This window comes from Rhinolophus hipposideros, assembly GCF_964194185.1.
Source record: "Rhinolophus hipposideros genome assembly, chromosome: 20".
Taxonomy (NCBI): Eukaryota; Metazoa; Chordata; class Mammalia; order Chiroptera; family Rhinolophidae; genus Rhinolophus; species Rhinolophus hipposideros.
In genome coordinates this window covers 13,312,170-13,335,334 of record NC_138066.1, presented here as the reverse complement: position 1 = coordinate 13,335,334, position 23,165 = coordinate 13,312,170, and the positions used below count along the sequence as shown (strand labels likewise).

General features: G+C 48.0%; 2 protein-coding genes across 2 annotated transcripts in view; both read right to left on the bottom strand.

Annotated features, from left to right (window-relative positions):
• ITGAE (integrin subunit alpha E) overlaps window positions 1–5,748 on the bottom strand; it is a 55,639-nt gene extending 49,891 nt beyond the window's left edge. Inside the window, exon 1 of the mRNA XM_081028105.1 lies at window positions 5,579–5,748. Coding sequence (XP_080884231.1) covers window positions 5,579–5,612 — 34 coding nt within the window. The 5' untranslated portion in view covers window positions 5,613–5,748. The remainder of the gene's footprint in view (window positions 1–5,578) is intronic.
• A 4,225-nt stretch (window positions 5,749–9,973) lies between these two features.
• Window positions 9,974–23,165, bottom strand: part of NCBP3 (nuclear cap binding subunit 3) — a 31,961-nt gene continuing 18,769 nt past the window's right edge. The window contains exons 8-14 of the mRNA XM_081027243.1: window positions 22,447–22,546; window positions 22,053–22,156; window positions 19,941–20,256; window positions 18,453–18,607; window positions 16,517–16,672; window positions 15,566–15,728; window positions 9,974–15,109 (exon numbers count right to left, since the gene is read on the bottom strand). Of these exons, the coding sequence (XP_080883369.1) occupies window positions 15,001–15,109; window positions 15,566–15,728; window positions 16,517–16,672; window positions 18,453–18,607; window positions 19,941–20,256; window positions 22,053–22,156; window positions 22,447–22,546 (1,103 nt within the window). The 3' untranslated portion in view covers window positions 9,974–15,000. The remainder of the gene's footprint in view (window positions 15,110–15,565; window positions 15,729–16,516; window positions 16,673–18,452; window positions 18,608–19,940; window positions 20,257–22,052; window positions 22,157–22,446; window positions 22,547–23,165) is intronic.

The window sequence follows — 23,165 nt, the reverse complement described above, 5'->3', positions numbered from 1 at the left end:
ATCTGATGAAAGCGTCAGAACCCTTCCCAAGCCCCCCCAGGTGCACATTTGCACAAACCTTAGCCTTGCCTGAGCGGTCCACCTTGAGGCTCTCTCCTGCCTTCCTCCTCATCCTAACGGTGTGCCTCCTCCCAGAGGTCTTCCTGACCTCGACCCCCACTTGGCCACTCTGTACCCCCACAAGCCTTTTCTCTCATAGTCTGAAATTACCTTGCTCACATCCTTGTTTAGGTATTGACTGTGACTGTCCCCTCACCACCAGTCCCTAAGAGCCAAGACTGTGTGTCATCACAGGGCCTGGTATGGTGGCCTACACTAGTTAGGTACTGGATGGGTGAAGGGGGCTCACAGATCCCCTGCGGCCGACCCAGGGCCCCTCAAGGGCTCCAGATCAAGACCTCAGGCGGAGAAGGGGGAGCACTGTCCTCTATGAACACAGAGTTTAGACAAAGGATGCCTGCAGGGAGTTTGGACTCAGGCTCCTCCGCGCATTGCTTGCCAAGCCTTGTGTTTCTTGATCAGCCAGGCTGGGTAAGAGTGGTATCAGCATCCTGACAAAGAGAACTAAGAAGTGAGAATTACCAGCTTCTGACAAGGGGGTGATTGGAAGGCCTTCTTTTGCCCTTTTTACTGTCTGTGTATCTTAGACATGATTTAAAACTCCTGAGATAAGTCTGGTCTTCTCAACTGGGTATCCGCGGCACCTCCTTGCCCAGCCCAATACCCCCTCTGCCAAGTCTCCTCTCCAGCTACGTCCAGCTCTTCTCCACACCACTCTCTATACACCATCTGGACGGGTCCTACCTCGGGGCCTTTGGACAGGCCATTCCCTCCACCCAGCGTACCTTCCTCACCAACTGTCCTGCCTCTGCCCTGTCCTTGGCGGCCCTGCTCAGGCACTCGCTGCCCGAGGAGCCAATCCAGATTCTCGTCCAGAGTAACTCACTGGTCCCTACGCCCCCTCGGCATCTTGTGGTGTCTCTGTCTGGCTCTGACTATATCTTGTCTGGGTCAGAGTGATCTGTGATTAAATCTGTTCCCCCCAAACTGTCATCTGCTCTGAGTCATCCATGACAACCCCAACCCCCACCACTGCAAAGCCCAGCTCAATACAGGGCCAGGTCCAGAAGAGGTGTCCTGGAAATGTCAGAATGGGCCAGATTCCTGTGCCCCACCCCACCCCCACCCTCACCCCATTTCCATTTTATTCAACTGAGGGATCTTGGTGCAAAATCCCTGAGGGGTGAGAAAGGGGAGGAGAGGAGCAGAAAGACACTCACAGCAACCCTGACCCTTCCGATCCTGACAGTTCAGAGCACTTGCTGTCTTCCAGGCACCATGCTGGGTGCTGAGGCTCAGAGAGGTAGAGGGATTTGTGTCTGGGGCCCAGGTCTGTCTGATTCCAGAGGCTGATTAAAAGCTTGAGGGGTTGGTTAACTGCGATCAGGGTCTCAGCTCCCAGCTGTGCTAGCAGCTCACTGAGCTGGGGCAGAGCTCTGGTGTAGAGGGCTGCTAATCAGGTTAGCGAACCTCCCGTGGAAGTCGCGTGGCATGAGAACCTGTGTGGTGGGAGTCACCATACTCGCTGAGCTTCCCGTCCCAGCCGCCAACCCCTGAGCCAGGGGTCTGCCAGGGGTGGGTCACCTTGCTGGAGCAGAATCCTTCCAGGCCCGACATTAAGCTTTGTTCGGGCTGTCCCTAGATCGGCTAACCCCTTCCTTTCTCACTTCCTACTGAGAGAAAATAGCATGGGCCCCAGAGGGAGTCCTGAGTTCAAACCATTTTGCCACAGAATCACTGAAGGACCTTAAGCTTGCCATGTCACCTAAGTGTCCCCATCTGCGATGTGGGGCTGTGCAGACCAAAGGGTGCAATGCCCCACCCAGCGTCTGACACGCTAGCGGCTCAGTGTGTGGGTGCCAAGTTAAGTTATAACCACAAGAGAGGGCTTCTCACATTCTCTCTGACAGCTTTGCCATCCATCCCAAACCCCCCTCACAGGCTGTCAGACATCACAGCCCAGACGAACCAGTGTCTGTCACCACACTACCCACAGGGCTGTCTCCCCCAAGCTGTCCCCCGCCACATGGGCCTACTGAGTCAGACTAAGACCCTCCCTCCATCCTGTTAGCCACCACTGCCTGCCCCTCCTCTCCCTATCTCCCCCACCACACTTGGTATTTTAAATACATTCTCACAGCACATTTCCGCTTTAGCAAACTGAGGCCCAGGGGGCATGCATTGCCCAAATTTATACAAGGAGCGAGCTGTAGACCCTGGATGAGGCTCAGGTGTCCTGACGCCTGCCCGCCCACCCTCTACCCATTCCCTCTACCCAGCATGCCTCCCCGGGCATGCAGAGCACCCAACAAGGCCTGGGGGCAGTCACACCTCAGGGGCACCCACAGAGCGCCCGTCCCATGGAACAGCTCACCCCTCGGCCCACCCACCTCGGTCTTTCCCACGGGAGCCTCAGCGTGTCAGCCCCAAACCTCAGCCACCCGAGCCCCTGGCCCTGCCTCACCCTTCAGGGTCTGCCTAACAATGGCTAAGGGGTTTTGAGCGCTGCCCGTGTGCCAGGCACAGGGATAAGCGCTGGTCGGTTTTCTGATTTTCCTCCTCAGTATTTCTCACGAGGGCCTCCTCCTCCCTGCACTCGCCTGCCCCAACGTGGCAGCAGCTTCCTTATTGGCTTCTCTGCCTCCTTTCTCCAGGACTCCACCTTCCACACAACACACAAGTCTCACTGTCACTACCCCATGCCACAGCTCAGGGAGAAGCCCAAGCTCCCTCAGCCTGGCTGCTCACATGCCCCCCATACCACACCCTGCAACCAACCTCCCAGAGAAGGTCGGAGACGCTGGGTTTCCACATGGGCGGCACTCCCCACTCGGCTTGCCTGGAAACACTGCATTTCGGTGACATTCACCTCTAACTAAAATGCCCTTTCCCACTCCCCCATGTGTGAGACGGAAGCGTCCTACACTGGCCCCTCTGTCTGGGGCTAGAGGGGTCCCTGTGTGTGTGCAACCTGCTTTCTTTTCACCCAGGGGCCCCAGTACAGGGAAGGTGCTGCCCTCACCCCAGGGCCCAGCATGTCCCAGGTGTGGGGGGGACAGGCAACATTAGAGGAGACAGCCTTCTGCTCCCACTCAAAGTTCACCCTGCACTTCCCTAAACCGATTCCCCACACCCTATGTCTTTCTCCTGCACAGAAAGCTCCCATCCCCCACCAATCTGTACTTGCTAAAAACTTCCCCAATCTCAGGGCCACCTCAGACACGTCCCCTCCCCCCAATGACCAAGATTTTTTTTATCACACACTTGCACATAGGTCTGGAGTTGTGTCCCAGGCAGAGCTGGGTCTGACGCCTTTCCCCCTCACGCCCCAGCCCCCAGCAGGGCCCAGCAAGACCACAGGCTTCAGCCTGAAAGCTGAATGACAGCAGAGCAGGCCCTGTACTTCTGGCTCCAGCTCCTTCACCACTGTAAGGTTTTGTAGGCTGACAGCAGAGTTCCCTTCGTAATACAAGGGTTGTAGACTCAACCTCTGACCCCAAGAGGAGAAGTGAGAGGCTGCGGTCACAGAATGAGTCAAGGGTGAAGACTGACCTAGGGACAGCAGGCCACTGGGTAGCAGAGTGAGAAGGGATGGGGGTGGGGTGGGGGGGGGAGTATGGGCAGCTGCAGGCTTTCAATGTGTCTGTGTATCTGCGCCCAACTCTAAATTGCCCTCAATTGATGTTGTCTCATCTGCTCCCATGGATGACAAGAGAACATGACCACAGTGGGTGGCCGGGAAAGGGTGAAAGGTCAAAGTCAGGCCAGAGCAGTTCTGGATTCTCCCTAACTTAGGGAAGCCCAGCCAGACACATGACAGGGTCAGTCTAAGGGGGTTCCTCTCACTCTCCCCAGCACCTTCTTGGCACTGTCTCACTTTCCCCTGTCCTCAAGACTCAGCACTAGTCTCACCTCCTCCAAGAAGCTCTTTAGGATTGGTCCATCCCTGTCTCAGGACCTTGGAACAAAACTCACAATTTCCTTTCTCACACCCAGACTGGAGCTGCTGGGGCCCTGCTCCCACACACTTCCCATAACTTAGCCAACTTGCAAGCTAAGTTATCGCATTGCAAACCTGCTCCATCTTGCTCTCTACAGTACATCAGCTCAGATTGCCGAGGCCTCAGAAAGGGGCTTGATAAATGTCACCTGGATTGACATTTCTGAAAAAGGCGCTGGGGGTGATGGCTGTCATTCCAGAGGCCACAGGAAACAGACAAGCAGGAGCCAAGTGACACCAGGGTGAGTGTTCCAGGCCATGGGGTGTTCTAGAGCCAGAAGGCAGGACGGAGACCTAGGCTGGAGCTCCATTTCTACTAGGCTTGCCCAGTCACTGCCCCTCTTTGGGCCTCAGTCACCTCCTCTGTATTGGGAAGACGTGGACCAGAGTCTAAGCATCTTCTCTAGGCATTCTTGGTGTTGGAGGGATCAAAGCCATGACAGAAAACACTTGAGACCCTCCCCATACCTGATACGTAACTGAAAACAAAGGTAAGTCTAAACTGTAGAATAAGGAAAAGAAAGTACAACAAAGTTCTGACATTTCCACGATGATTATTTTGCTGTTTTTGAAATATCATGTACTAAAATGTGTCCCAAAATACACGCTTCGCTGATACCCTGCACGTTTGGCCTGCCTCTTGGTGATCGGGCCTCATGATGGATGTTAATCCTGAGTCCCCTTCCAGCATGGACTCAACACTCAGACACTGGTGCTCACTGACAGGCCCTGGCCCATCCTTCAGGGAGAACTCAGTCTCCCAGGAGCCCTGACACTACTTCGGGACATCCATCCCATTCTTCCGTCACGCTTCTGACCAGAGCAGGAGACCCCGTAAGCGTGCCCAGATCACCGGGCAGGACCACCCTGGCCTCGGGGTGATCTGAGTGGTCCCCAGGGGCTGGCTGACCAAACGTGGGACTCCGGGGGCAGGTACGGGCTCAGGGCTTGGCTGGCCCTTAGTGGCTTCCATGGGAGGCTTAAAGACCAGAACGGGCCCCCCCACACACACACATACACAGATTCTCATACTGGAACAGGCAGCAGGCTCCCCGAGCTGCTACAGACACACACCTCCGTGGTCTCGGCAACGCTCACATTCGCACAGGGTCCCCACCCTCATCAGCTGAACCCCTGGTCTGTAGAAGGGTGCTCTGCAGGAGGGAGGGGGGTCATTGTCAACCTCCACTCTGAGAACAAACTCTGCAGAGACCTGAGGACCTGCCCAGGGTGGATGCCGTGGGGAGAGGGCCCAAGCTGGGAAGGGGAGGCTGGCTGGAGAAGGAACAGGGTGGCAGGGCTGCGGAGTCTGACGCCACAGGCCGTCAGGGCCGTCACACAGCCTCAGGCGCCCTTCTGAGGAAGCCTGCGGATCTGACCCACTCAAGGAGAGGCTCTCCTTGGGGACAGTTCCACACCTTTTCTGATCTCTAGTTCTGACACAGACAGACAGACAGACAGACAAAGCTGTGCTGAGGGCATGGCAGCCCCTCAGGGCAGGGGGTGAGGCCGACTTACTAGTCACGTAGAGCAGAGTGTGGAAGAGCCACATCTTAGCTGGGGCAGAGGCTGCGTTGCCTGCTCAGCTTCCCCTCCTCAGCTGGGGCAGCCGGGAGGCGGGGACAGAGGAACATACAGGCAAGGACCCGCAGACAGGCACTTTCAAGTGACACAGACGCTCCTACTCTACACAGCTGGCTGCGTGGCTTCCTCAGCCGCTCGCTGGGGGCTGGGTCCTGGGAGCTCAGACCTGCCAGTCACCCACACTTGGATTGGTGAGCAGTGCGGCCTGGGAGCACCGCTCTGGGTTTCCTCAGCGCAGAGGTCTCAGGCGCGGGAGCAGGAGTTACCCCGCCGTTGCTCACTGTCCATGGGAGTCCCAGCCCCCTGCCCCAAGGCCCACCACCACACACCTCAGCCTCAGCAGTGACAGTGGGTCCTTCCTCCCACGGGAAATGCCCCCACAGCCAGAAACTGGGCTCCTGCACCCAGTCCTGCACTCAAGGCCCTGAGGCTGTGGAGGGCCAGGTGAGCAGAAAGACCCAACGAGCTGACTGAAGTCACTTCAATTCAGCTTTGGCCGCGTTCTCTTTAAACCCTGGCTGCAGCACCATGTTCCAGAACTAATTTCATAGAGCTCTGAGCTCCCAGAACAACGGAAGAAGTAGAATTCCGTAACTATTTCAGCATGCCTCTGATGCAAACTGCCAACAGTCTGCAGTCATATTTTCACGTCCCTGTGTGACCAAGTCTGTCGCCTGTCATAGAAGGAAGCTGCTCTCACACCCGCCCCACTGTTGCCATGCAGAGCCGGGCTGTCCCTCAGAGCTCTGCCCTCACGTTCCAGACCTACACTCTCCACACGGGGGTCAGCAGCCACACAGGTGGCAATGGAGCTCTAGACACGTCACCGGGGCAACCAAGGAGCTGAATTTTGAATTTTATTTAATTTTAATTATTCTACATTCAAAAAGGCAGGGGACTCTACATCTCTCTCACCGGAAGACTGTGAGTCCAGGGAGAGCAACGTTGAAGTGTCAATGTGTTAAAATACAGCAGACAATGGTGTTGACTTAAAGACCAGATGAAAACCACGTTTATTTTGTTTCTCACATTAAAAGCTTGCTTGGCCCAAGTTTCGTGAAGATCAATGACACTTGAAACATTTCTGCATTGTCCACTTTGGTCTGACAAAATACCTACAACTAGTAAGAGCGTTCCCCGATGTTACCGAGTTGTTCGAATAGATAGCAATTCACCATTTTTCACACTGTATATCCCACAGAGAAATTAAACAGCTGAGAAAGCAAAGCTCCAGGTCTGACGATTTGCGTCCCAGATCACAATGAAGACGATCCCAGGTCGGCTGACCCCGTCACAGGCCAGCCCTGGCCCGTCAGCACCGCCCTCCCCACACCTGTTCAGTGTCAGGGGCACTTTGCAGAGTGACAAGGGGCTCCTCTCCCCATCACTGGGCCAGAGGGGCAAGCAAGAAGCCCCAAGCCACAGAGCAGATCAGCAGGACAGGCTAGAACCCGGAACTGCAGCTCGCAGGAGGTGTCTGAGAAGCAGAGCTTGGCGTTTGGCGGGAGAACTTCAGGACACCTCAGGAGGCCAGGCACAGCGGACGACTGGATGCTGCACCAGGCACAGGGCCACTTTCTGCATCTTTGGAGATGAGGACTCATCCTGCATCCACCTAGGATGTATTTATCCAAGCTTCTTGGTGCCAGTATGGCAGACCCACAATCCTGAGCACATATAGGGGCCCTTCGAGCCTGTCTGACAGGAATTGCTGTCCCCACGAACCCAAACTTATGGTCCCAAGGGCCAGGTGCGCTATGAACAAGGCTGGATGTTCAATAAGTGTGTACGTATCCAAAAGGAATTTGAAAACGACTTCCAACGTTCGGATTTTAAACAAACGTTAAGGGACCAACTGAAGGGTATTCTACAACGTAAGTGGACTGAAGTCTTTAAAAAACATTAATATCATCACAAAGAAAGGCTAAGGAACTGTTCCAGATTAAAGGAGACTACATGTAGTGTGAGATCCTGGATTGGATCCTAGAGCAGAAAAATAATTGTTTTAAAAAACATTATTGGTTCAGTAAAATATAGTACCGTTCCTGGGAATGGTAACCAGAAATTCAAGACTCCGGTTATGGCCAGAAAGATAAGAGGTGAATGGTTTGATTGTGGAGAGTTATATGGAACGCATCAAATCTAGCTAGAATTTATTTTCATTAAAAACAGGGGGGGAAAGTAAAGTCATACGATATAATACACTGTAATTTGGGGGAAAAACATTATTGCGACAGTTGGCCAAACTGAAACATGAATTATAGATTAGATACTACATATTAGATAAAATTGTGTTTCCTGAATTTGATAACTATACTATGGTGATATGAGAGAATGTCCTTGTTCTTAGGAAACGTACACTAAAAATGTAGGGGGTAAGGGACATAACCTATGCAAGTAACTCTCAAATAGTTCATGGTTCAGAGAGAGGTAAAGGAGAGGGGAGGGGACAAGGGAAAGAATAAAATGTGGCAAAGCGTTCTTTATTCTACAGTTGAAATGATTCTGTAGTTTCAAAATAAAGTTTTAAAAGTTATAGGATGGAAGAGCCGTGTTGAGCATGAAGTAAAAGGACCAACTCCTCTGACTTGAGAGTGAGCCAAAAGAGCCTTCACACCAGAAAACGTTTCTCTTTACCCACTTGCCTTCTGAGTCCTAGGAAGCTGGGAAGAGGGAATTTGGAAGTGAGAACGTTACAGACACCGGAGCCTGGCGCGAGGACTGCAGTGGAGGAGAGTTGGCGAAGAGCAGCAGAGACCAAAGAGCAGCATGTAGTAATCACTTCCGTTGTGAGCGTTCAGGCTGGCGCACCGGGCTCTGTGCCAAGGGCCTTCCATGCAAGCCCTCATCTGACCCTCAGGGCCACCCTGCTGGGTCATCCCCATTCCACAGATGAGGAGGCTGGCTCAGAGACAGTGGTTAAGTAATTTGCCCAAAGCCATATGGCTACTAAGTGGCAGACTTGGGACTCAATACAGGTGGGTCTCCTCCAGAACCAGGACTCTGAACCACTACAAACCCCAGTGCCTTTAGATCCATGGTCTAAATCCCTTCCAGTTCATGAGCTATTAAAAAGCAGGGACCTCATTCCACAAACATATACTGGGATCCTTGTATTACTGGGTGCTGTGAACTGATGTGTCCCCTCCCCCACTTAATCTGTTGATGCCATAACCCCCAATTTGACTATATATGGAGTGAGGGCCTAATCCTAGAGGCTTGGTGGTCTTAGAAGAGGAAGAGATCCTGCTCTCCATGTACACGCACCAAGGAAAGGCCACGTGAGCAGTGAGATGGCCATTTGCAAAGCAGGAACAGGCCTCAGCAGAACCCCAGTATGGACTTTTGAACTTGGACTTCTGGTCACTAGGCTGTGAGGAAATAAACATGTTGTTCAACTCACCCAGTCAATGGTAGCCCAAGCTGACTCATACACTGGGCTACTTCCTAAGAAAGCTCCCAAACAGTCAAGTGTGTGTGTGTGTGTGTTGGGAAAGGGGGCCTTTGTGGGGAAGGAGCAAAGGAGAGGCTCCTTGTGTCCTTTCATAACTGAGGGGCTGGAGGAGGGGAGTTTGCATTGGGTCATGGAACCAAGGGTCCGACTGCTTAGGCCTCAGGCTTGCCCCTACCCCCTTTCCTGTCCAGCTCACAGCCCTCATGCTCCTTGGCAAAGTACAGCAAAGACCCTAGAATTCACATTGACACTAAAAGGAAACTGGAGATCATCTCAGTCGAGCCCTTCATTTGAGAGGAAAACTGAAGTCCAGACAGGTGAAGGGACTCGCTCAGTCATTTCCAGTTTGCACGTGAGACAGAGTGAATTCCCAGCTGCAGCCCTCATTCTATTTGACGCTCTGTGAAAGACACTCTACCTAAAAGCACTGCCTCCTACTCACAGGCTCTCTGAGGAACCCTTATCAATGACAAGAGGGGACACATCACAGAACCAAACCACACAACTCCAGGAAGGCCATGTCTCCTCTCTTGCCAATCGTGTGGGCCTTTTGCCCTCAGTAACCCCCAGGGGAGACGGTGGCAGTCTGAAGCAACACAAGTCTTAACCACTAAATAATCTGGCCATCCAGAGGGTCTCTAGAATTGCTTAAACAAAAACAAATAAGAACCCCAAGGCAGGGCATTGATTTTGGCAGGTTAAATACTACCCATACTCTAGTTTTATTTATAGAACAGCAAAATCCCACTTCAATGCCTTATAACTATTTGAGATGGGTTTTTGAGCCAGCATTTCCCTAATTGCTCCAAGGAACATCGGAGTTCTGTGAAATGTTCATAAATTTCATTTTAAAAAATGCTACAGTATTTTTTTCTGAAGGTTTATTATATAAACATGTAAGAGAAAAGTCCTGGTTATTGGTGGTCAGATCACAATAACAATCAGCCTTGAAGCAAATGTGCTACTCTCAAGGTTACAAAAACACACTGTCCTTTTAGTTCTTAAAAGAAAAAAGTAGCTTAACTTCTAATTTCCTTCTTGTTACATAAGGTTTAAAAGCAAATAACTACACATCAAACTTACTTGTGCAGCACTGAAGCTGTGAAGCCATGATTTGGTGTTAACTTGAATCCAACCTGCCTGCTGGCATTTCACTCTGTTATGAATGCTCCTTGAGAGAGCTGCTTTAGGCAAAAGCTCCATTTCCTCGGGCCTTCTCTGGACTGCCGTCACTTTCTTCACCAATAGGACCAGAGGCTGAACTGGCCCAGCTGGTCCCTCTTGGGGGCCTCTCATCCACCTGCTAGCTTCCTTCCCCGCTCTTGGGGGGAATGGACACCTTCTAAAAACCATTCTGATCTACGTTATTCCCTAGCAAATTCTGTATAGAGCTGGGTGAGCTTCAGCTCAGACATGGCCAGACCACCAAAATGTGAATTTTATTGAGATCGTATTAATGAGATTATTTTTCTTATACAGGTACAGTGTGTGCACTTCTGAGTCATCTTCCTCCTTTTGGATCTGCTGGTCTCAGCAGGAAGCAGACTGTAGCTAGCCTGTAGACAAAAGTGCCACAGCGGCGTTGGGTTACCACAATTCATTCGTTTACCGAACACTTCTTAAGCACCACTTACTCTGTACTGGCTTGGTGGGAGGATAGAGAAATACCATGAAGACGCCTGCTCATCAGGAGCTCACAGGCTAGCAGGGAAAATAAAATGGGAAAACCAAGCGCTGCGTGTACACGGCAGACAAGCAAGGACTAGCCTGCGAGAGGACCCCAGGGCCTCAGAAGATGGAGCTGCTCCTGCAGCTGGGGACACACACATTCATCACACGTCTATGGGGGACCCCAGGTGCCAGACATGGTACTAGGACTGGGGAAACCTCAGGAACAAGCCAGACGTGGTCCCTGCTCTCACAGAGCTTACAGTCTAGCAAAAAGACAAAGCAGGAACAGGGAATACAATCCAGCGTAAAGGTGTGCTGGCTTGGGAGAGTACAGACATTTGGTCTTTTACACACACTTCACTGAAGCAAACACAATGGAAGAAAAGAGACAGGAAAACGAAAAACCATTTTTGGTCATTTGGGCCATTCCCCCTGCTCCTCCACTCCCTGTGCACGGAGGCAGGAGGGCCTGAGGCGAGCTCGTGCTCTGCGGCTTCTGTGGCCCTCTCAGCTCCCAAGAGCCTCTTTCAACGCGAGCTTCTCACCTGAGTGTGATTCTGACACCTACAAATAAGTGTGTTTTACACAACATCGCCCTATATTGCAGACCAACACTTTACCTGGTGCTCAACCAAAGAAACCATGATCTGTTCCCACAGGGCAGGCACCAGCTGTTCTCACATGGAGCTCGTGGCGCTGGTCTTCAACATGGTACTTTCCTCAGGGTTTCCTAGAGGAATGGCGATTACTCAATTTTTATCGGAGGCATGACTTTCTAACCTAACCCTGGAATGAGCTGAGACTCCTACGTGGCAGTGCCATGGGATACAAACAGGGGCCCGTAACCTGGCTCAGGAAGCTGGGTGGCAGGACGGGGAGAGGACCAGGCGAGTCTGTCGCTGTCGCTGCGGGAACAGCACTGAGCAGGTGTGAAAGGTCGGTGAGATCAACGTGGGTCCAGGGAACTAGTCAGCAGGGGCCAGGGGAGGATGAGGCAAACAGGCCAGAAGTACGGCCAGAGGCCAGATCCTGACCAGCCTTAGGAGCTACAAAAGGAGTTTGGAATTTACTCCAAGGGCAATGGTAAAGAAAGGTTTTAAGCAGAGAAATAACAGGAATGACGTTCCTACAAAAGTTCATCCTGAAGCACACGAATAGATGCCCAGTATCGTTAGTCCTCAGGAAAATGCACATGAAAACCATGAGACACCAGTTCACATCAGAAAACAACACGCGCTGACTTGGATATGGAAAAAACGGACCTCCCATACACTGCTAGGGGGAAATGAACGAGGCAGCCACTCGGAAAGCAGTCTGGCAATTCTTCAAAAGGTTATAAAGATCGAGTTACAGTCTGACCCAGCAATTCCACTCCTAGGTGTGTAACCCAAGAGTAAAGACAACATATGTCCATGTAAAAACCTGTACAGGAATGTTCACAGCAGCATTATTCGTAACAGCCAAAAAGAAGAAACAACCCAAATGCCCATTACTAGGTGAATGGATAAATAAAATGCGCTACAGCCACACAGTGGCCTATTATTCAGCAATAGAAAGAAATGAAATACTAACACAAGTTACAACATGGATGAACCTTGAAAATATGCTTAGTGAAAAGAAGCCAGTCACAAGCAGCCACAAAGCGTATGATTCCATTCGTATGAATTGCTCGGAATAGGCAAATTCAGAGACAGAAAACAGTTAGCAGTTATTGGGGAGAACAGGGAATGAGGAGTGACTGCTAATGGGTAGACGGTTTCTTTTCTGTGATGAAAATGCTTTAAAATTGAGTAAAGTGACGGTTGCACTTCTGTGTGAACATACGAACGCCCCTGAAGTGTACACTTTAAATGGGTGAAGTGTATACTATAAAAATTGTATCTCAATAAAGCCGCTAACAACACGAATTCACACTGGCTGCAGGGTGCAGAACAGAGGGTGAAACGGGGCAGAGGTGGGAAAGAGGCTGCGACAGGATGGAGCGGGAGACGACAGAGCTTGAACTAAGGCGAGGGACTCGAGGGCTCAGACTAGAGGAGGCCAGGTGAGGAGACTTCATGCCTTGTGGGGGCTCCACAAGTTCTCCTGTACCTGGTACCTCTCCCGAGAGGTAGAGTGGGAAACAGAAATGAGGTATCTAACTATTATCGAGCAGCAAAAACATATTTAAAATCTCGCACATGTAGACTACGAGGAATACAGAAACGCAGGAGCCCTGCTGTCCGCATACGTGAAGAGTGCGCAGGATAAAAGCCCAGAGCTGCCTGCCAGGGGACTGCCCTGCTCATTCTCCCTCCCAAACTCCAAAGGAAGGGCCTGGGCATTCAGGGCCCGTGTAAGATATTGCAGAATCTGAGTGCCTGAGTGCAGGCTGGAGAGCAAGAGAGGCTAAGGCCGATAACTCGGAAACTGACTTAATCTTTAGATACTTTTCTGGGTTCTGAGTGTTTGTGAGAATTGCCAGGCTGCTGAAGTGGGCATTTTTCTTGGTTAGATCAAAGACCCAATTTTGATCAAAGACCCTTCCAGAAAGTCTTCCTTGATCTCTAATAGGAGACTGGTCAGAGCTAAAAGGCCGTGGGACAGATGGGCCTGAACTACTGCTGGTAAAGGGCCATGACTGGGAAACACAAAAGAAAGCCTAAGAGGGGGCATTTTCTGAACACTGCAGACAGAGACCACGTCGGTTGGGACCCTGTCGCCCTGGAGACTGGAACGGGGTAGGTGAGTCCCTGTCCACAGCCTCACACACCCTCAGCTGTCTCTTGGCCCTTCCCCCACCTGCAACAGAAACCAGTGCTGGCCAGCCCACTGCAGCCACAGCTGTGGGAAAGCGTCAGACACCACTGAGATGCATCAACAGAGCCAGGAGCTCTGCTCTCAGCCCATTCCTGTGCTAGATGGGGAAACCGAGGCGTAGGCCCATGGAGCAGAGCCAGAGGCTGGCATCCAGGTCTCCGACGCTCAGGGCCTCATGCTGTTCACTCACGCAGCCGACTCCTCAAACCCTAGCCCCTCCTCAAGAACCTGGCGCTCAGCTGTGTGCTTCCCAGAGCAAGAGGAGCTGAGAAGACTCCGAAACCTCAGGGTTCAACAGGCAGAGAAACCCAAAGCACCTCTTCCCTCGAATCGTATTAGGAAGCTGAAACTTATCATGGTTATATGCTCTAATGTTTCTCAGGAAAGGGGAAAAGAGCAGGTCAACCAACAAAAAGGGACAATACAGTTTTTGTTGCAGCTCTCGAGTCTCACAGCCCTTTACTGTATCATCATCAGTGTTCCACACCCAGTGACACCACAGTGCAATCAGCTATCCACGTGACCATTCTTAGCTCAGACTCCAGTCAAGACCTCTGGAACCCAGGGCTGCATTGGGTGCTGAAACGCTCCGGACAAGTGAGTTGTGACATCACAGAAGGGACAAAGGCGTACTTTCTCTAACTCCTAAGTTCTAGTGAACTGAAGCGAAACAGTTTTTAAGCCTGCAGAGGGACACAAACATTAAACACCTGAAAATAAAACTCAGACAGGAAAACAAAATAATCTAACACCTTTCTGAGGTAAAACAATCTGAAAGGAGTTTAGAAGTAAACGAACTAAAATTTCTAAAACTATTATCTTATTTGCCAGTTTTGAAGATGTTTTCAGGTACCAGAACATGGAGACAGAATAAATATCAACGTATTACTTCTAAAGTGATAATAAACAACAGAACCCCATCTCGGACGGACGGATTTCCTACAAGCGGACAAAAAGCAAGTTTAACTCTATGTACAACAGACAAGACTATACAATTAGGATCATTTAAAAATAATGAGACTCCTCTCTTTGCCTTCTTCCAAAGTATATAATATATATTTAACAGCACATAAGACACCACTTGAGCTTCCCCTATAGCCAACAGGAAGTATTTTCACATATAAAAATTAAAAATTTAAACTTTGAAATCATTAATATTTTTTAAACATAATACCGACTTAAAAATTGTTCAACATTAACCCATGACCCCGCCCCATCACAAAAAATCCACCCCAAATCCAGAAGTCACAGTTGTTTGTTCCTAAAAATCCCACAGCACTGAACTTGATCTTCACTTCAAGCTGATCGCTACCAAGAGGCCCCTAACAGAAGTCCCCGGGGAGGAACGGCAGCACGATCGACGCTGCATCTCTTATCTACCTGGGTGGTACTGGTACATCTGAGGTCAGGTCCATGACATTCGGCCCCCACACTAGGGTCCTGGAAGGGTGAGCTGGCAGCTTCCCTCATCTTCCCCCTCGGAGGCTGTCCAGTAAGCACCTGGGAATTGACTTTTCTTGGGAAAAGGGTGCTGGTAACAGCTGTCAGGGCCAAGGCAATAGTGAGAAGTTCAGTTCTCTGCTCTTTGGATGAACTGTGTAAAACATTTCTTTTAAAAGACACAATGTTACAAATATTAAGAAAAAACGTCTACAAAATCTGGACGGCTGCCTTTTTCTCAAAGGGTAAAGCTTGCAGGGTGGTAGGAAAAGAATCGAGGGCCCAGAACTATGACTCTGCAGCAAAAGATAGATGCCCTTCAAAACACGTCACATTCTTAAGATGTCTTGCTGAAGTAGCAAGAGCTGAGGGTGACTGTATGAGTGGGAGGGGCGCCAACTCCTGCAGGGGAGGCTCCTACTGAGCACCCCACCCTGCGCAAGAATGTCAGGCTTTAAGGCAGCTGCCATGGGCCCCAAGGGCATCAGGACTCTGCCTCTGAACCAGAGCTGCTTTCCCGACTAACTTCAATCTGGAGAGATGGTAAGTTATCTAACCGGCTCTTCTTTTGGCGAGACTGTTCTTTCTCCTTAATCAGAGCCCCCCATGCCCTTTGCAGCTCGGAGTCATCTTCCTCCGTGCTGGGAGCCCTGTGATCCACTTTCTTGGTGTTCTTTTCTTTGGTCTTGGATGCAGATCCTAAGCGAGTCCATAAATTACCTGTTTGGGCGAGAAGGCATTTCAGTCTTGACAGTCAGTGCTGGGAAGCAGGGGCACTGCCTACACCCGATGAGCAAGAAGCACTGGGGCGGGGGCTGTGGTACTTGCAAACACTGTGCAGTCTTGGACACACCATCTCATTGCTCTGCAAACGGAGCCATCTGGACCCAAGGGGACATTCTCAGCTAGGAGACATGTGCCCCCCCACCCCCCCCCCAGTACCAGAACCAAGGGGGAGGCTGTTTATGCCACACCTGCCCCTACCTGGTGAGACACACCGTTCCGTGTACGGCTTCATCCTGCCAGGAGTGGGCCATCCCCGATCACTCCCAGCTATAACATTCTGCAAACTGGTGGGCCTGCTACACTTAAGTTTTACACATTCTGTCTACTACCCATTAATTTAAAAAATATACTTTATTATTATCTAATACAGAAACGTATGTTTAGAATTTCATAATGTAGCCACACGATAAGGCAATTAGAAGTTTTCCTTATAAAGAATGTAACAGGACTACAATCAAATGCTGTATGAAAAAGTAGGATATGCATGTGGACAAAGGCTGGAATAGCACACATGAAACTCCAAAAGTGTTTGTGCTAAACAGAAAGAATTGGGGTGGGTCTCTTTGCTAACTTCTAAATTTTCCATACTGTTACCATTATCATTATGATTATGGAAGAGGGAAAATAATTTATGTTTGGCACTTGCTATTTCCTGCCTCCCGCTAATAAAGTACTTCTATGCTTACTGATTCCCATCCCCATCAGTGTGAGGTGTCACCAACCTGATTTCTTCTCTCGAGTGTCAGAGTAGAGACCTTTAATGTCTTGCCTGGGAACACCTAGCCTACTATGTACATCAGAAAAAGGCTCTCTCCGAACAACGGGGTTACTAGTCTTTTCTGGAGAATATGGTCTTTTTCCTAGCCGCTGGCGTATATCTAGAAAAAGGAAAAAAAAAGGTACGGCTGTTACCAAGAGTGTGTGCTTTTGCTCTCTGTACTGTTAACCTGAGGTCACTATAGGATCTGGTCCAAATCTCCCTGAGTGAGAACAGAGGGCCCGACACACTCAAGCTTCTAAAACCCTTCTCTCTACTCAATCAGTCTGGATTCCCTTAGGCAAATTAGGATGCAGGAGCTGAGAGGGGGTGGGGGTAGTCTCGGCTGACTGCTCAAGAAAGGAATTTCTCAGGCAGAATCAACTGTCTTGTTTTTAGCTTTTTGTTTTTTTAAGTAGAACCAAGCAGACCAAATAATTGACAAACATTTCAGCTAACAAGCTATCCTGAAAAGTCCCTGAGGGCAGAAGCCACAATCTTTGAACATATAAGAAGTTCTCAATAAACTTACTACATTTATGAGATTGGCAAAAAGCAAAAGACCTGGGGGTGGCTGGTGAGCTCAGCTGGTTAGAGCGTGGTGCTAATAACACCAAGGGTGACGGTTCGATCCCTGCATCAGCCAGGGAGCTTTGCCCTCCATAAAAAAAAACAAAGAAAACAAAGAGCAAAAGATCCAGGGAAGATGTCCCAAATCAAACCTGCGTTTCCTCCAGTCCCCCCAGAAATATGCCTGTCTTCCTGAGTTCCCTCTAACAATAAGAGCAACGAAAACAGGTTCTGACCAAGTGACTGCTAGGGCTGGTGCCCATCGTGCTTATTCCGAGAAAGCAGCATCCACCCTTCTGGCCGTCAGCCCTGAGCCCCTTGGTTTCCCTCCCTCGCCCCTCTTACATCCCAGTGCTGAGTCTTCTTCCTTCACAAGGGTTGACATTCTCATTCAGCCTGTCTCCACAGTCCCGGACCCAGTTCAGGTCCTTGTGACTTACTTAACTCTATACCCCATCCCACTCTGCCCCAAGGTGATCTTTCTAACTTGGATATAAGATCAGGTTACTTCCTCAAAATACTACGTTGGCCAAATGAGATCCGATTCCCTCCCTCAAGATCTCGCTCTAAAGCCACTTTCTCTGAGCAGCATTCCACAGTTCCGCCAGTAGATCAGCTCTCCTCGCTGCTCCCACAGCCCACTGCTTAGATCCAACAGGGCACCTCCTCCATTCTGCTTTGGGTGGAATTATCTGAACGTGTGCACTTGTGTTTCTCCCCAAAGGCTCCTAGCACCTAGCCCACAGCAGGCATGGCCAAGAACCCGCTGTATGTGTCTGCACATATAAACTATCTAGCTCAAATTCATAACCACTGCTATAATAACTCAACTTAACTTCCAGTATCCTTATATATAAAGCATACCAATGACATACAGAGTAAAATAATTGTTGGGTTCAAAAATATTGAAAGCTAGTACCGTGTTTCCCCCAAAATAAGACCTAGCCGGACCATCAGCTCTAATGCGTCTTTTGGAGCAAAAATTAATATAAGACCCAGTCTTATACATTATATCATCTCACATCACATCACATCATACCCAGTCTTATATTACAGTAAAAGAATACCCGGTCTTATATTAATTTTTGTTCCAAAAGACACATTAGAGCTGATTGTCCAGCTAGGTCTTATTTTCAGGGAAACACGGTATTGCAAAAGTCTAATTATTTTCCATGCCCTGAAGTTCCAATGCTTAACCCAAAAATTACAAGTGATGAACCAGAACAACTAAATCGGTCCACAAATGGCAATGTTTTATCTAAGAACCTATCCGTGCTGCAGTTTGATTTCTGGAGCTCAGAATGAAGCGCAGAAACATGACTGAACAATACCTGATTTAGTACTGCTGCCTGATGGCCGTGGACGTGTGTGCTGACGTTTTTCATCTAACAAATGTCGGACATCTGCAAATTTCTCAGATGGTAATTTGTTACCAATTCGGTTTTTGATATTGCTTGTGGCTATAGTATCTGCCTTCATGGAGTTCCTTAAAAAAAAGAAAAGAGCACAGTTAACCAACTTCAACTGTGGGACGATGCCCATACAACAATCTTATACTCTTGAGAAAACAATTTAAGAAATCCAATCTAACCTAACGCAGCCAATATTCATTTACAAATACCATACATTGATAATTATTTGTTTACAAAAGTCATGATCAGCCTGCTGAAAAGAGATCAGGTGAGGTGAACAGCTTCCTGAGTTTTCCAGGGTGGTTCCCACACATAATATTTGAAAGCTACCACAGAGCACCTATCTGTGAGGCCCATTCTCCTGAGACAAACGTTAAGTAGAGGCCTGCAAAGAGCTTGGGGCCTCTGCTCACCCAGGCTGGGATCTGGTGGTAGTCAAGATGCAACAGCCTTCAACCCCCTTTTTTTTACGGTCAGAGAGGTCTGCTACCATGCTAGGGACCAGCATTATTCTGGCAGCATTCACCATTAGAAAGTTCTCTGCCAACTGAAAATAAGGATGTGAACAAAGCCATACAAACAAACCTGCTTGAATGTTTGTCTCTTTCTCGAACTACACCACCAAGAACATTTAGAGAGTGCAGCCAGATTCCAAACCTTTGAGTGTGCATATGGTATCTGCCCTCAGGAATCTGCTCATGCCCACTAGTCATCAAAGAAATGCTCATTAAAATAACTATTTTTTTGTCCATGAAATTAGCAAAAATTAGAAAGAATGAGAATACCTAACATTGGTCAGTAAGTAACAGGTGGCAATGTAAGTGAATAAAACCTTTCTGGAAGGAAATTTAGCAACACCAATTTTTAAGCACGTATATTTTTTGTACAATAACTGGAATTCAAGGAATTTATCTGTTAGTGCAACAGTAAGAAAACAGAGACCTCAGTGTCCACCAATAAGGGATTGGGTTAAATAAATTATGATACTTTCAAACAATGGACTATGTACAGTTGAAAACATAGCAGATGTCTACTATATATTAAATGGAAAAAGCATATTGCAAAAAACAAAAATAGCATAATTTCACTTTTGTACAAATACAGTTATAATTTCTCATTATGTATACGCATAAAACTAGCAGGAAGGTCATTCACCCAATTGCCTACAGCCCTTATCTTAGGACAGAAGGATTATACAGCTGATTTTCACCTTTTATATTGTCTATAGTTTTTATAACAAGGATCTCTTCTTACGTATTTTGGACACTTTTATTTAAACTCTACAAAGGACTGAAATTAGAACAGATAATGTGATTATAAAGTTAAGAGGAATTAAGAGAAAGTTAGTGATTAGTATTTAAAATCAAATTAAAAGGTAGGGTTGACAAAAAGAAAAAATATTTGTACCTAATAGTTTTCAGCTGCGATTCTACTTCATCGGCATACATAGTCATTTTCATGCTTTTCTTTGGTGAAGGAGTGGAAATCATTTTCAGCTCCAGATCATAGTCCATTTCATCGGAGTCTGAGCTGCTGGCACTGGACCGCCTGGACGTGCCCCGTTCCCGAGGCTGCTTGGGAGCCGGGAGCTCATCCTGGTACTCGACCACCACCCTGTCGTCTGCGTCCATGTCTTGGTCCTCCTCCTCCTCCTCCTCTTCCTCCTCTTCCTCTTCTTCCTCCTCTTCCTCCTCAATGGGTTCCTCGGGAACATTCACTAGTCCTAAGGAATTTAACCAAAAACCATTAGGAGATGCACCAACACTAACAAGTCTGATTTTCTATTCACTTTGTGACCTTTTTTTAAAAAAAAGGAGGTTCGCATCCCCAAGATTTTATTGGAGCGTTATCTATGAAAGCGTCAGTCTGGTTACCATTCTGATACCTGTAACAGAAGAACGGCGAGGTAAAGTATGATCTAGCAGCCTATGGAGTATTAGAACGTTACCTACAATACAGTCCATCATCGTTATTCACAGGTCCTCATTTGTAAGTTTGCCCAGTTTATTTCTAACTCCAAAATCAATACGTGCTGTGCTTTCATGGTCATTTGTGGACATGTGCAGAGTGGCAAAAAAAAACCTGAGTCACTAGACACGCACGTTCCCAGCTGAGGTCAAATAAAGCGGGGCTCTGCCTTCTCATTTCAGCTCTCACACTGTAAGTGTCCTTTGCGCATGCTACTGAACGCCATGTTTTTCACATTTTTGTGCCTTGTGCTGCGTTCACTGCTTAGTGCCAAAGCTAGTGTTCCTAGGAGCCCGGAGGCTGTCCTGTGCCTCACAGCGAAATGCGTGTGTGTGAGAAGCTCTGTTCAGGCGTGAGGCACAGTGCAGTTGCCTGTCAGTCCAATGTTCGTGAATCGACAGTATGTATTCAGTAAGGGGTCTTGAAACAGAAACACACATCAAACAAGGCTCTGTACTGATTAGCTGACAGAAAGAGTGTGACCAGAGTATTTGCTGCTTCAGTGATCACGGTGACTTTACAGAACATAAATAACCCTCAGAAATAATGAAAATCAACTGTAACTTCAAAGTTCACGGAAACATGCTTACAAGTGGAGGAAGCAGAATACAAAACATATGTTCACAATAATTATAATATTTATTACGAAAAGACACAAATAGAAAAAATGTAAACTGAAGTGAGTTGTTCTATTAAAGTGCTAGAATTAGGGGCCATTTACTTTTTAAATTCTTTAATATGAACAAAAGATTATATGAGGAAAATACCTTAAATATCTTAATGTAACTGAAATTGGAAAAGTGTAACTACGTTCAGATGAAGATTGTAAATATATAGTTTTCAATATACACATTACATAGACTTCACCGCTCCCTGCTACAAGGATAAATGTGTATGCACGTTATTCCACGTTTGTATGCTGACTTAACTAGTTCTACAAAGCATGTGTAAGATTCCACGAATTAGGTTCAAAATAGAAACAAATCCTTATAAAACATAATGGAAATGGTTCTTTTATAATAAGCATAGGAAAGGGAGGAGGGAGGGAAGGGAAGGGAAAGAGGGAGGGAGGGAGGGAGGATGGGAGAGAGGGAGGGAGAGAGGGAGGAAGAAAACCCAAGTCATGATATCCCACTTTTCTGAGGCATTCATGTGCATAAGCCAATAAGCATAAAACATTAGAAATAGCAGCCTGTTATCATTATCAAAGGAACAATAAAATTAGCAAATCTGGTCATTTAAAATTTGTTTCATGCAGCTTTTGATATAAATAGTAGAAAAATTAGATTCCTGAGCATAGTTTTATTTTAATTTTCCTTAAGTCACATTTGGCCTTTTTTGTTAGAACAGCTTTTATAAAATCATTTGACCTCTTTGTATGGGCAATTTAAAATTAATCGTGACTTGACTTACTTTCCTATATGTTGGCAGAGGGTGAGGGCAAGGAAGAGAGGATGATAAAGTTTGGAACCTTAAAAGACTGTGTTAAGAATAGAAATATGATTTCGGGAGCCAAACATGTGTCTACCCAAGAGCTGAGCAGGCAACTACCGGAATGTCGGTGCTTATAGGGCGTCAAGCCAACGTCATCCCCAATCAGGGCTCTCTTCTTGATCACATCCCGCTGAAGGCGACGGGAATGATATCTTCGCTTCCTGCAACATGGCCAAAACAAGCACATAGTCAAAAACCAACAGGAAGGACCTCAACGCCCACTCATTAATGTCAAGGCCCTACTGACGTGACGCAACGTCAGGCGCTAACACAGACATCTGAAAACTCAGCGTTCTCACACTATTTACCACAGTTAAGAATCCTGCATTCTTCCCTCGTCTTCCTTCCAGTCCACACATGGTGTTCACATTCCACTGCAGAATACCAACTAAAGGATTAAGAAAAGTTTAAGTCCTATTTAAACTATTGTACTTTACAGTGTTGGACTCACCAAGAATTACTAAGAATTCCTTTCATGCCTCCGTAATTTGGATTCCCGTATTTCATGTAATACTGACTTCTTCTGGCTGCTCCAAGTTCCTTTTTGTCATCTAAAAATTAATTACAACCGTTACCTAGGATTTCCTGTGGGTGTGAAAACAATGTGCAATGGTTAAAAAAACACGCGGCTGTTTTCCGTAGCTGGGATCGGATTAGCACAATCTGCCAGCAAAAGGGAAAGCTGCACTGTGAACACTCACTGAATGCCTAAGGGAGAGCAGAATGGGGGGGTGGAGCACAATACAGAGGTGGACGAGGGGACGCTGCTACTGAGGGGCTGACTTCAAAGAGGAAGTAGTACTAAAACCAACCAACAATATAAGAGACAAGGATCTAAGAAGCGTGAGAGAGCTTCAGTCATGATAGGTGTTCAGGAATCAAACTTTCTAGGAGAGGTGGCATTTTCACTGGCCCCGAAAGACGATATTTATTTCTGTCTGACCACACTCCAATAAAACGGAATCAGGATTAAAGAAACAGACACTACATTATTCCATGTATTTAAATAAGCCATTTTTTTCTAGTTTATTGCGATTTCCTCAAAATGGCTTAAAACAGCATAGTACCATGTATCTAGAATGCACTCAAACAGCCACTCAAATGAATAAACGTAGAAAAGATCCCACTTGTCAAGTTACAACGCCAGTTCATAGGAAGGAAAGGTGGTCA